General features: G+C 40.7%; 2 protein-coding genes across 6 annotated transcripts; one reads left to right on the top strand and one right to left on the bottom strand.

Annotated features, from left to right (window-relative positions):
* Positions 1-332: 332 nt before the first annotated feature.
* On the bottom strand, positions 333-5,103 carry ftr14l (finTRIM family, member 14-like). The gene is made up of 7 exons (XM_034151995.1): positions 4,520-5,103; positions 4,304-4,399; positions 3,948-4,181; positions 3,678-3,837; positions 3,358-3,543; positions 2,641-2,777; positions 333-1,104 (listed from the first exon to the last, which is right to left on the bottom strand). Exons 1-7 carry the CDS (start codon positions 4,901-4,903, stop codon positions 724-726), a joined length of 1,578 nt encoding a protein of 525 aa, XP_034007886.1. The 5' UTR covers positions 4,904-5,103; the 3' UTR covers positions 333-723.
* A 1,165-nt stretch (positions 5,104-6,268) lies between these two features.
* Positions 6,269-12,859, top strand: si:ch211-198a12.6 (uncharacterized protein LOC563253 homolog). Of its 5 annotated transcripts, XM_034151991.1 has the most exons (3): positions 6,287-6,490; positions 7,263-7,305; positions 9,222-12,859. In XM_034151991.1, the coding sequence occupies exon 3, from the start codon at positions 9,347-9,349 to the stop codon at positions 11,015-11,017; it is 1,671 nt and encodes a 556-aa protein (XP_034007882.1). In that variant the 5' UTR covers positions 6,287-6,490; positions 7,263-7,305; positions 9,222-9,346; the 3' UTR covers positions 11,018-12,859. The 5 variants fall into 5 exon arrangements, with proteins under 5 accessions (XP_034007881.1, XP_034007882.1, XP_034007883.1 ...); XM_034151990.1 differs by lacking the exon at positions 7,263-7,305 and having other exon boundaries at positions 6,269-6,490; XM_034151992.1 differs by lacking the exons at positions 6,287-6,490; positions 7,263-7,305 and adding an exon at positions 7,341-7,360.
* The last annotated feature ends 1,161 nt before the right edge of the window (positions 12,860-14,020 follow it).

Genomic DNA, 14,020 nt, shown 5'->3' with positions numbered 1-14,020 from the left:
CCCCCTGGAGCTTCAACCATGGTATGTATATATATTACTTGTTAATAGGTGTATGCACTAATGAGGACCAGCAGATGGTGGTGGAAGGCAATAATCTATTGAGTCTGGTGATTATTGATAAAAAATAAAATCACTTTTATTTGATTTCTGTTGATTATCAAATAGTTTTTACATTTGTCACATCATCACAAGTGGCATATGAAATACTTTGTTTCCAGGTTTTCCCCAACAACTAAAGGAGGTATTTTTGTATAATTAGAGCAAAGATGGTGTATAGACTGACATGTTGCATAACTACAGTAGAATGCAGAGATACATTTAAAAAAACATGGTGGTTTTAGAAAGTTTTATTTAATTTAGTTTAAAACACAGTATACCATTAATATAAATATAAAACGTGTTAAAACATAATGAGAAAAAGATGTGGAACACTGTGAAATAACATAGTCAATTAGTGCATATGTTTTATAATTAGATTGCCCCAAAACAACAGTGATCAAAATAAAATACACAGAGGGTAGGATTCATTTATATAAAAAATAGTAATTGGATCATTTAAAAAAAGAAAAAACAGAACACTTGAATCATAAACCGCTCATAAAGGAAGAAAGAAAACTTAAAGCAAAGGTTAACATAAAATAGAATCCACATTTTAATTTTTTTAAAGGATATATGGAATTTTGTGTACATTTGTCGCACATAACTAGCACTATGGCAACTCTCCTACACTCTGATACTACTACCGAAGCCCCACACACTGAATGCAGGGTAGAGGGGCTGAGTGAATATCGTCTGGATTCTGTGCAGAAGCTGCATGCCATCAGAAACACTGTAAAATGCAAGTGTTCCTGCAGAATAATCCAGGTAGATGCCGATTCGGGATGCAATAGGAGCTGCAAGATCTGTGCTCTTGTTGTTGTGCACAAAGGAGAATTTGGAGTCAGAGCAGTACAGACTCCAGGACTTGTCGTTCCAGCCCAGGCTGCACTCATTGCTGTTTCCTTTACGGCGGATTCCCCTGTAGCTAACAGCCATGTCCACCTCTGTCCCCCTCCAGTCCACCTCCCAGTAACAGCGACCATTCAGGCTCTCCCTGCACAACACCTGCATGGACCGAATGAGAGGTTAAAAGACAACGTTTAAGCATTGTTAGCTTTTAATATGAGAGTTTACTTCACCTTTGCCCAGATATGTACTGCAACTACACAAATGAAATACGTTTATAATAAGAATAACTTCAAAGATTAATAGCCTGATATGGATGGAGATTTTCATTCAATACAAACAAAAGACATGTTTCACAAAAAAGAGAAAGAAAACTAATAAAAAAAATGTTCGTGTTCTAAGTCTACTGACATTTTTTGTGGACCAATCATGCAAAATGCACTTTTGTAGGTCTTTTATACATGAATATGTGTCCCCGGTGTGTCAGGGAACTCACCAAGTGTCAGAAAACACAACCCTCTCTCTTTTCCTCCATACCCAAATCTCTAAAAACGGGGCTGCAACGGAGCTGATACAGATTTGAATTGTTCTGACGTCAGAAAAGGGGTGCTCCGCCTATATGGGCAACTCTCCACCTATCAGGGGAATGGGGGGTTGGGCCACGGCCATTGCCGCTCGAAAGCGCTGGAGACGCTGTAGTAAATATGCCAGGCCTGTAAGTGGCGCTGTAGTCTGCCACAAAAGCAGCGAAGAAGACTTCCCGCGCATGTTTGCCATGGTTGCCCTTCTGTTTATTCTCCGCTGTGGCTCTTTTTCTCCCTCCCCGAGGCAAGCGTTTGCTCCTGCTGCTGTAATTCAATGCAATCCCTCCCTCGCTGTAATTATCTCCGGTTTGCCACCAGCAGATGACAAACACCCACCTCTCTGCCTCTTCCAAGGGACGAGGGGACCGTGCGGCAGAATTTCAGTTAGATTTTTTTTCGCCGGTCAACATGTCCGTTAAAGTTTAAATCTTCCGGACAAAATTAGAAAAGTGCCGGTCAAAAGTCTTCTTTGTTATTTATTGAGCTTTAAAACAAATGAATAACGACTCTATATAATCATATAAGAATAAAACACGGAGGACGGACTCTCTCTTTTCCTCCCCCTCTTCTGACAGCCCAGCAGCTGATCTCAAAGCATGCTCCCCTCTCCTGCAGGGGGGAGTGGTCAGCTGCAGCTCATTTGCATTAAAGCTATGTCACAGAATCAGCCCTTGCAAAAACAGGGCTGGAAAAGAGCAAATAGAGCGAAATGAGGCATGGCTAAAATGCATGATCTGTTTGGTATTTTGAAAAAAAAACTGTTTTATATATTATGGCCCTACAATATATTTGTCAAATATAGCATGATAGGTCCACTAGGTGTGTCAATAAGGCATTATCTATGTTAGCATTTAGTGAGTTTATAGGATAACTTTACAGATGCAGATTGACAAAGTGTAGTAAAATAAACAACTGAATGTGTATTCAGGAGGTCTTCTGTTCAGTAGTCTAAAATATGACATCTTATGGGAGAAAAATAGCCCAAACTCACAAATCAGACCTGCGCTTTTGTGTTTGACTTCTTGATATTGTGATCATTTTGACTCTTTAGAATTCACAACCCTCTTCTCAGGCACTAAATAACTTTTTGGCGTGCTGAATATATTCTCACCTGTTGCCATTGCTCGAATCGGTCTGGGTGGTCAGGGTAATTCTTGGGCTCACTCTTCATCGTTGCTGATCGGTTACCCTCGGAGAGATGAAGGTTGCGATGGACACTGTTGACCTCCAAACTCAGCTGGCAAGAGTCTAAACAAAGCAGGACAATTTCATAATTGATCATCTCTTTTTTGTTGATCAGTATCTGTTTTCCAATGTAATGCTATATGTTTTACTATTTGTCTCTTTTCAGATGAGCACATTTTCTTCCCTTTTCCTTCTTCTTTGGGTCGTACATAAATCACCCACATAAATGGTTCGGAACAAAGTTAGTCCACTTAATCCTTGGTGAATCATTTTAATGCATCAGTTTGTTAATATGCTTTACCAAGGTGGAATTACAGTGGGAACACCTGTGTTTGTTTAAGTGATACTGAACTGTGAGTTTGCTGTCTTACATTTCACCAAACCAGTTCTACAGGCGGCATGCCTTTTGTAACACTCCGAAAATGTGTTTCACCCGATGGTGTAGTCATGCCTTTGTAAGGAAGATGTGCCTGCTATATGTCAACATGACTGTCCTGTTATGAACCTTAGTACAGAATACACTTTGGCTGAATATGAGTGGGGTTTGATATGACTGCAAAGTAGCCTTGCCAAGTTGCTTTTGCTAAAGGTTTCATGAAAGGTTAAAGGCATCCTTCTCTGTAAAATAATTTTTTTAACTCACATTTCAGGAACTCTTCTCTTGTCCTGGGTTCTTCTCTTGTCCTGGGTTCATCTCTTGTCCTGGGTTCATCTCTTGTCCTGGGTTCATCTCTTGACCTCGGTTCTTCTCTTGACCTTGATTCTTCTCTCGATATTGATTCACTCGTTGTCTTTGTTTCAACCTCCTGCGTGATGTATACATCATTCACTATAAAGAGGCAGATAAAAAACACAGGGCAGCATAAGTTTTATGAGAGCAGAAGCAGACTGAAAAAACATTCCTTAAAGGAACTAGAGAGGGGCATCAATGCTATTTGAGATGAAAATCACACATTTGTGTACCTGCTCCTGAGATTTTTCTCATTTCAGTCTTGCTGACTTCTTCTACTTGTAATTTCAGTGCAGCGATGGCTCTCTTGGTGGCATCAAAGGAGTAATTGGGAGCGGCACAGATGTTGTTGAGGTCTTCATATCCGGAGGGGCCAGACAGAGACTGCCAGCTCTGGTAAAAGAGATGAAAGATAGAAATGAGCATTAACAGCTTCTACATGTTTTCTACTAAGACTCCTGATGTTTGCACTATACAAGTTCCTCAGTTCATATAAACCTCACCTGCAGAAAGTGTATGTGATCATCGGTGTGAGAGAGCTTGTCCAGGTCAGTGTGTTTCTTCCTCAGCAGAGTGATCTCTTCTTCCAAGCGGTCCAGAAGTAACTCGGCCCGTGTCACAGTTGTCTTTTCATGGGAACGGATCATCTCTTTGACTTCATTGTATTTCCTCTCGATGGAAAGCAGAAGCTCGCTGAAGATCCTCTCGTTCTCCTCCATGGCAGTTTGAGCCGAGTGCTGAGGAGAAACATCACAAAGAGAGGAAGAGAGTTTGTTAAAATATGGATAAAAAAGCAGTTATTTTCCTTACAAAATACCCTAATGTTTGACCTATTATGTTTAAAGTAGTTTTTACTTACTTTAACTGATTCAACAGCTTGACGGAGATCCTGCCACTTTTTAACTCTCTGGTCAATCCTAGTCTGAGATGTGTGCAGTGTGGTACCAAGTTGTTTCTATAGAGGGAATGACATTAAAGTGTATTTGTCAGCCTTAAACAATAAATATGCCTTTAAAAAAACTCCTTGAGTATCTTAACCAAAAGTTTAGATGGACATGTCGTTTTCACCACTCACTTGTTTCTCAGTCCTTTCAGTTCCAGCCGGGACGATGTCGTGGTGTTTGTGTTCATCCATCATGCACAAAACACACACTGATGTCTCATCAGTGCGACAAAAAGCCTCCAGCAGCTTGTCATGCTGCGCACAGATCTTCTCTCTCATCTGACCCGTAGCTTTGACCAGCTTGTGCTTCATCAGGGCAGGGTAGTCATAGTGAGTCTGGACGTGGGTCTCGCAGTAAGACGCCAGGCACACCAGGCAGGACTTCTCAGCCTTCTGCTTCCTAGTTGTGCAGAAGTCACACACCACTTCCCCGGACTTGGCCAGGGTCCTCGACTGGTTGCGACTGGTAGACCGACGAGATTTGTCCGAGCTATATCTGTCTAAATCTAGAGACATTTTTTAAATAGGATGTCTGGCAATTGTGGGACCAAAATTTAAATCCACAGGTGCTTCAGCTCAGCAGCAATATGTTACCCAAATGTGTTGGATCCAATGCTGAAGAAAAGCTTTGATAAAAAGTAAGCAGGAGGAGGTAGCCTATCCTTGGAGAAAACGAAGAACTGAAGTTAACAGCTTCAGTGAAACTGTGAGACTGACGATGTGTGTGACAGAATGTTAACTATGTGGTCCACTCTCATTGTAAAACCAGTATTCCTGGTTGGGCATTTATAGGCAATGGGTGTTACTACAAATAGGCTCGAACAAAGAAGAGGACAAGTTGAAACTACCTCAATAAAATAAAGTCTTACTTATTTATTACATGTAATTACATTTATGTTTGTATCTCTATTGATTATTTTAGGATAAGGATAGCATGAATAACACAATAGACAATTTTAACATTTCTATTTTAAATTATATTAACTGCTGTTAAATCATTATCCTTTTGAATGTAACTACTGCACTGTTAAGTATTAACTTACCCTTGTTATATTTGTTTCAATATCACATTTGTCTTATGGCTATCTTTAGATTTGCCCTTGATATGTAAAATAGTTGCTGCCCATTCTATCTGGACCTTAATCAAACACTTGCTCTGTGAAAACAGCAACATCTTGTGGGACTTATTCATTACTACATACATTTTATATATGCCTTTGTATGTTGCCTCTACTCCTTAGTATAGGCTACTAAGAACTATATAGCATCTAAAACCTGATCCCGCAATTTTGAACCCTTTGCAATATTGCACAACTGAATGAAGTGGTAAAGCAGAGTAAAATCAAAGAGGTTTTACAGTAACAGCACAATTATTTGAAGAAGGCCTACATAAGTAAAAGTATTTATGGTGAGAAATGTATTTATGTATAGGCTGTGCATATGATTATCATCATGTGGCAATTATCATCAGAATCAGAATCAAAATATCTTTATTAGTCCCACAGAGTGGAAATGTACATTGTTACAGCAAAAAAGAGCCAAAGACAGCTTAATGTTACCTAAGCATGCATAAAAAAAAGTACTAAAGATAATTAAAAAAAAATTATAATTAAAAAGTTACACATTTGACAAAAATACACACCCTGTAACAGTTCTATTATATACCAGCCCTATTATATACCAGCCATTAAAACACTAAAAATATAAATTAATGCATCAATAACTACAATCCAATAGTATAGGCTTTTCTGAAATGGACTTGCATTGCCATGCTTTACTTTCGGCAATTTCAGACGTATTTTTGTAAATTGAATTACAGAAGTGTTTCTGCATAAGCCCCTGTTTGTCTCCAGGCCTGCAGGGGGTGATAGTGGTCTGCTTGCTGTATTGAAACGACGCTAAAGTGCGTCGGTCGTCCAACGTTGGCGCCAGATGAGCTGTGGCGCCAGCAATACACAGAGGCAGAGAGAGAGGAAGACACATAGCAGTTTGACCAGCCTCACAACAGCCTGCAAAGCCCTTTCTCAACCCTGAGTTTGAAGCATATAAAACGACTATTTTTTTCTCCCGTTCTTCAGCAATTAAAAAGTAAAAGGACATAAGGTGGGTGTGCATGCAAGCTTTTTTTAAACATGTATTTGTATTAATTCAAACCATTTTGATCCGGACTCCTGGCGATTGTTAATGGTGTAAACTCTACTTAATGTTATAAACAGTAGCAGCGTTAAAGTAGAGGGTTGCTCTGTTTAACGGGGGTGGGGAAATGTTTTTGTCTTTGTTATGATTAACTTTGGTAGTCAACGTTTGTGTTGTTTATTTTGTGTCTCCAGTTATGATAGTAACGAACTTTGTAATGGAAAAACACAGGGCATGGCTGGCTTTGGTTGATGCATTTAGTTATGTTGGAAACGCACAGGGAAATATTAATATAACGGTATGGATCTATTTCAGATTTGAGTCTCATCTAGGTTATTTCTGATACTTGTTCTTTATAGACTCGGCCTAGGCGCCTTTCTTCGCCTTTGCATGCGAAACCATACTTAACATGGTCTGATGGGCGGTAAAGCAGAGCTTCCGCTCCAATGTTTTACAATCTACAGGCTGCTACTAAACAGGAGAGCAGCCTTTAGCGTTGCTAGCAAACTGGATTAGCTGGCTTGTTAGCTTTGCATCATGGCTATGTAGCCAGCACGCTAATATTGTCTCGGCTGGATAGCTGCTAACACCAGCAAGGCCGCCATTGAAGTCGTGTGTGCGGGTTGGTGCTGCCGCAGTAGAGGAGGGCTTTAGGGTCTTAGCCAAGATGTACAGTGCCGCCTCAAGCAGCAGTTTAATTAGTTGTCTTGTCTTTTTCTGTTCGGTTGCCCTTCTTTAGAGCTGTTTCTGCCGTGGGACGTGTGTCTTGTCTGGATTGCTGTGTAAGTAGGACGCATCCTTTCCCGGGCTTTTCGCGCAGCATTCATCGCCCTCACGGTTAGCCATCTTTGTTTCTGCTAGCCAACTACTGGTTGGAAGTGCCGTGTGGCTCTTAGCGTGCTAACCTACTTACCATTAGCCTACGACGTTGCTATTCGTCGCTACTGCCTATTTTACGAGGATTTAATACAAACGACATACTATCATACGTGAGTTTTACAAGCTGTGTGTGTGTTTTTGACTTACTGCGACAGCGCTTCTGGGCCAGCTCTAATTCAATATGTTATGGAGGGCGGAAGCTAACGCTGCTAACTAGCTAGCGGCAGCCATCTTAGGCGAGCATGTAATCTTGGCTAGCTGGAAGTGCTGGTGTGGCACAACAAGATGGCCTGTTAATACTCGCACAAGGAGATTTTTCGCGTCGGTCGAAGATTCATAAATAACACCATATTACCCATTTCGAATAATGTGTTGATGTGAGTATGTGGCTGTTTTCGGTGTCTTTACTATGTACTCGCGAGTTGCTTTTGCTATGAAGCTAGTTAGCTGGCTAAATTGCGATCACATTAGCAGCTAACACAATGCTCTCGTTAACCAGTCGCCCCTCGACCATAGCCAGCTAACTAGCTGCTATGAAGGCTATTTTGTAGCTGTTATTGAAGGCTAGCCACCAACAGTTCAATGTTTAACAACAATGCGTTGTTCTTTTGATGCCTCCACATATTTCAAGTCGTTTTAGAAGTAATGCATGCAAACTGCGGAGACAATGGAAATATGTAGGCCGCACAGGTTTTGGCTTGCGGATTAAGTACGAATTAGGGGGTTGATCACGACAACTTGATTTTATCATTTGTGTTAGCTAGTGATAGTTTGGCTACCAAATTGACAACTTTATATGATAAGTAGTATTGCATCTGGCCGTTAATTTGATATGATGCACGCTGATATGGAAACCCATATAATTAAATACGAGCCGATGCATGTCTACATTTTAAACTACTTATTAAGCTTTCTGAATTGAAATGCAACAATACTGTTTTAGAGAACAAACATAGACCAATGGGTACTCGAGCATACAAACTAGTTACACATATCTTGTGTGAAGGGCTTCCCCTTTGTTACTCTTCTGATAAACCTATTGTGTTAACCAAACACTCACCAACCCTCGTCTTTGCTGTTGACAGCAACCAAGAGCTATATTATGTGTTGGAGGTAGAAGTGCATGTCTGTCCTCGGAGAGCACAGGGAATGGATGCTACTTATATAGCATATTTGCTTTACTCAGCTTTTTAAGATCAAATTATGAATTATGTTGTATACAAGATAAGACTTTATTTATCCCGAAGGAATTCTTGTTAATAGTTAAAAAATATATAAGATGTTCAATAAATACAGCAGCATAATCATAACAGCAACAGTTATGATAATGGCACTGTACCTAAGAGTTCTGTAAAAATAGTAAATTAAACTGCAAAAAACATAGATAGACACATAATTAATGCATTATGGATAATAATCTTAAGGTTGACTTTTTTCTTTTAGAAAGTCTGGCTTTAAATGTAGTATATGGTTTGTTGTCGACAGCGAAATTGGGACCGAAAAGGTCTTACAACGGTAAGACCAATTTTCTCAAACCAAATGACCAAAGTTCTAAAGCCAGTTTACAAATCAGCTGAAACACCACCACTAGCCGGGGTCTTTTCTATTCCAACAATATTACTCACTGATTACTTATCTGAAGTTTTTTCATTCAAATTCAATAAATTAGTAGTTATTGAGATACTGGTTGTTGGTAATAGGATGTTGATGCAATATAGTTAAGTTCCTATGTAACTGATACACATATACTGTTTTTTGTTAGTAGCATAGTCATATAAATGAGGACAATCTTCTAATTTATGTTTTGTCTTTTCTGCAGGTCTGCTCACTGACTAGAGCACCAGCGTGACGTGGCCCAAAACAAAGATCCATATCACCCGATTCTTTTTAGTGTGTCCCCCGTCCAGCTGAAAAACGGAGGTCGTGGGGCTGGAGTGTGTTCTCATGGCTGAGTCAGAGACTGAATGTGACACACCCGGCCTTGACACGCTTGGGTCGGAGTGTGTCATAGCCCACAGCCATGTCGACCTTCACTATGGAGCAGAAACGGAGATCATGACTGAAGAAAAGCGTGGACTCGAGCTGGAGATCCACGGCTCAGACTTAAAGATACAGGAACTGGGTTCAGATCTCGGAGCTGTAGCCTGTGTGGAGGCAATTGTAGCGGAGTCAGACCATGATTACATCAAGGTGGAACATGGAGAGATGCACTGTTTCACAGCTGCGGAAATCAAGACGTCGGGAGGCGAGACTCTGCTGGGAGAGGTGCTGCTTAAGGGGGACAGCGAGCATGTGGTGAAAGTGGAGTCTGACCATGGCGGGGAGTTGACAGTCGAGTCTGAGAATGGTGTAATCATACATGAAGCCCATGGACTGCAGTGCAACGAGTGCGGGGAGATTTTTGGAAGCATAGCTGATCTTCACCAACACTTTGAGATCCATAAGGATCTGAACCCTTACATCTGTGTCCACTGTGGTGAGAGCTTTGCTGTGGAGGCCAGCCTCAAACAACACATGAAGATTCACATGAAAGAAAAGCCCTACGTCCCTCCTGGAGTTGAGATTATGGGCAAAGATGTTATCGATGCCTTCAGTCTCAAGTCTCATCAGATGATTCATTTGCCAGACAAGCCCCACAGATGCTCGGAGTGCGGTAAGAGCTTTGCCGCTGCCATCACCCTGAGAGAACACATGAAGATGCATTCAGAGGACAAGCCCTACAAGTGCACTCAGTGTAGGAAGAGCTTTGTCCGCAGAAGGCATCTGAAAAAGCATCAGGAGGTCCATGCACGAGAGAAGCCATATACCTGTGGCCAGTGTGGCAAAGGCTTTGCCACAACTTCCAACCTAAAGCAGCACCAGAAGACCCACGCTGCAGTCGTTCTCGGAGACAAACCCCACCGATGCGCACAGTGCGGAAAGTGTTTTGCGGCTGCTGCCACTCTGAGAGAGCACCAGAGGATCCACTCGGGCGAGAAGCCGTACAAATGCAACATGTGCAGGAAGAGTTTTGTCCGCAAACGCCATCTGAAGAAGCACCAGCAAGTCCATGCCGGAGGGAAGCCCTACACCTGCAGACATTGCAACAAAGGCTTCAATCATTCCTCCTCTCTCTCTCGCCACCACAAGACCCATCTGCAGAATCCAGTGTTTTCTCCACCTCAACCTGGGAAAACCCTGTCCTACGGCACTCCCCCAAAGCAGAGGGTGCACCAGCAGGGAGACAAGCCCTACATGTGCCATCACTGTGATAAGGGCTTCAATCATTCCTCTTCCCTGTCCCGGCACCAAAGAGTCCACTCGGAGGGAAAGAGTTACACCTGCGCTCACTGTGGCAAAAGATTCAATCACTCCTCCTCCCTCGCCAGGCACCAGAGAGTTCACTTGGAGAGCAAACAACAACAACAACAGCAGCAGCAGCAGCAGCCCCAGCCACCACAATCGCCGCCGCAGCAGTACAACACCATCCCCACAGGGAAGGGATTCCCCAACAACGCCTTCCCAAAACAGCGCAGCCTGTCCGTTGAAAAACCATACAGGTGCTCCCACTGTGGAAAAGGCTTTAACCATTCATCTTCCCTTTCCAGACATCATAGGATCCATGTAGACCAGTGAGCACCCTCTCCCGCCCTCACAAGCTGTCCCATTCGAGAGTAAAACCCCCATCTCCCCCCTCTGTTTCTGTTCTACTAATGGTCCCATCATTGACATCACCACACCAAATGTCAGGCCAACTTATAGAGACAACAGTGGTCATGTCCGCTTTGAAGTGGAGTGGCTGCAAATAAATCGACAGTAACACAAGTCTTCAGGTGTAAAACGGACCGTGTAGCCTGTAATTCAGAGCAGAACCCGGGACTTTGCGCTCAGTATGCAAAGGGTATAATAATAGATTGTGAAGGAGCCTCTATTCTTGTTAGTGATTGTGCTTCACTTCAGGACCTCTTTTGAACACTTTTAAAATAAAAAAATAATTGTGATTTGGTGATCTAAAATAATTGTTACCTGGGGAAAATATGCCTCCCCCTCTGTTGGTCTTTTTGATGAGAATTGGGTTTATGTACCTTCAGGTGAGCACATGCGCTTTTCAGCTGCATCTTTATCCAAGGCTACCAACCCAATTTGGCGAACAAAAAACTTTTCTCAATTTCAATTGTTATTTCTTTTTCACCACCATAACCCATGTGTAACAAACATCCAAAATCCAATGTAAATACTGATTTTCTTTTATATATGTGTATAGGTGACTAGTGTGCTGTTCCAAAAGATTACATTTTTGATAGTAAGATCCACTTTGATCAACTTTGTCTCCACCTTTTTTTTTTCCTTTTATGAATTTCATTTGTTTTAAGTGTTGGAGAGCAACATGTTGAAGGTGTTCTCATGCGGCTTTGTTCTGGAATTTGGGCCCCATCAGACATGAGCCATCTTGTATATTTATACGGTTGTATTCTTGTATGTCTACGATGGGTTAGTGCTGCTGCATCGACTGTACAGAGAGCAATACTGGCTGACACCCTGATTCTATTATGACATGCAATTTAGTTATTAGGAAATGCATAATAGAAAATAAAAAACCTACTGGGTAGCATATTACAACAAGACCTGTGTCCTAATTATTTACTGTGCAGTTTCCGCTGTACCCCTTGCACCAAATGTACATTAAATGCAATATCACACTTTGTCTATTGCTTTGGAGACTAAATCAATATGTATAGAATATAGGTAGCTCTTACTTTCTGCAAACTATCACAATTTGATCTAAAAGACTATACTAAAAGACTACAGGAGGAAATCTCACTTTTACAATGATTTTTCCAAATTCTAATGGGTTGCGCTCTTATTACCTGTTCTGTGTAAGATATCTTTTACAAACTGATGTATTTTTTTAGATATGGCTTGGGTTATATGAAAGGGAATGAGAGATATACAGTTTTTATGGGAGTGAACATTACAGCGAGCAATATTTTATTTTCCTTTTTTAGTTAACATTTGTGCTTCACACTGTAGCATAGATTTCTTCCTTGTTAGATAGGTGCCTTATTGCATGCTATGTAGAAATGTGTGCCGAGCTGTTATTTGAAAAAAGTTTCAGGGTTTTCAGTCTTTTGTTCTTATTCATACTAACTTACCCTACATTTTAATTTGATGTCACTGATACCTATTGCTTTTTTTTGCTTTCATGTATATTACCATGTGTTTACACTGTTACGACCATATTGTCTTTTGTTTCCCCTTTATTTTTGTCAATGGCCTCATTGTAGAGAGAAAAATTGTAAATTATCCATATAGGCTTCTCCTAAGGGCAAATCCTGTAACATCTCTTCCCAATTTCTGAGTGGCACATATATGGATAAATAAAGGTTGTTGACTCTTCTGGCTTTAATCAATGGAGTACAGTTTGGAAATGGGAGATGTATTTAACCTCATGGCTAAATAAAAGTCATTCATAAATCATTAGGGTCATGTTTCATTTTTATAATCATGCACACAAAACAGAAGAAAATACGACTAGTGGTAATACTTTGTGGGTTATTTTAATTTCAAATCAGTCTAATGTTGCACAGCACACAGTGAATTTAGACTGCATTTGACCCAGCCTAGAGATGGCTAAAGTAAGTCATTTACAGATGGAGTAAACCATTTACTCTTTATGCACTACCTAAATTGGTCCACTTGGTGTCACCAGCGTCTCAAATATTTTGTAAGACCAAGACCAGTAAGAATTGTTCAATTGGGAAACTCCAGACTTGGAGCAGGCAGCAGTGTGTTTATTTGTAATGTTTTAGGACCCTGAACATTCCCCAACTCTTCAATGGGAATTTTACCAACACTGAACCAATCAGTGCAGCCGAAGGTGTGCATTGATCTGTGTGTGGATGCTCTTGGGAATAGTATGAAAACATCAACATAATGTCAGAAAGCTTACTTCCCGTACATCACAATGGTTTACATTCCTTCACAGCTGGAGGACAGACTTAAATTGCCCATTGAGGGAGACACAGGGTTAAGATCCACCATCATAATAACCTTCAGAAAGAAGAGCCAATCAGACCTCTGGGGGCAGAACCATGTCTGGTCACCATCACTGAATATTTACACGAAAGATCGCACCTTGATATGTTTGAAGCTATGCAAATCTTCAAAGATCTCCTACCAACAAATCGATTATAATAAATTGATGTTATTAAGAGTTGTTAATCAGAACGTTCTTGAACTGGGTAAAACAAAACAAATGCTTTAAAAATTAGTGAAAGTATACAGCTCTGAAAAAAATTAAGAGACCATTCTAAATATTTATTAAATCTCAATCTATACATGTATGGCAGCCATTCCATTTATGTGTCTGCATTCCAACACAGAGAAATGTAGTCAGTAGTTTATAGAATAAAATAAAAATACATTCATTTGACACATTCCTAGTCAAACCAGAGAAACTGATAATGCTGCAGTGGTCTCTTAATATTTTCCAGAGCTGTAACAACAATAATGCTTTCTGAGCTCAATGCAGTGAAAATAAAAAAAACATTTTGTTTTTCACCAGTTTCACAACAAGTTCAGCATTCAGATATTAAAGAGGACAGGTTGGTGGTCATTTATTTTCTTTAATTTGAAGCC

Source organism: Trematomus bernacchii, unplaced genomic scaffold (assembly GCF_902827165.1).
Source record: "Trematomus bernacchii unplaced genomic scaffold, fTreBer1.1, whole genome shotgun sequence".
Lineage (NCBI taxonomy): Eukaryota > Metazoa > Chordata > Actinopteri > Perciformes > Nototheniidae > Trematomus > Trematomus bernacchii.
The sequence above is the reverse complement of the archived record's forward strand: the minus strand, read 5'-3'. Positions and strand labels throughout refer to the sequence as shown.

Bases quoted from the DNA above. Each gene is read 5' to 3' on its own strand.
- ftr14l (XM_034151995.1), bottom strand. From the start codon at position 4,903: ATGTCTCTAGATTTAGACAGATATAGCTCGGACAAATCTCGTCGGTCT. The intron at 4,182-4,303 runs GTAAGTAAAAAC...GTTTCTCCTCAG, and splicing joins AAGCTGTTGAATCAGTTAAA to CACTCGGCTCAAACTGCCAT. The intron at 3,838-3,947 runs GTGAGGTTTATA...CTCTTTTACCAG, and splicing joins ATCACATACACTTTCTGCAG to AGCTGGCAGTCTCTGTCTGG.
- si:ch211-198a12.6 (XM_034151990.1), top strand. From the start codon at position 9,347: ATGGCTGAGTCAGAGACTGAATGTGACACACCCGGCCTTGACACGCTT.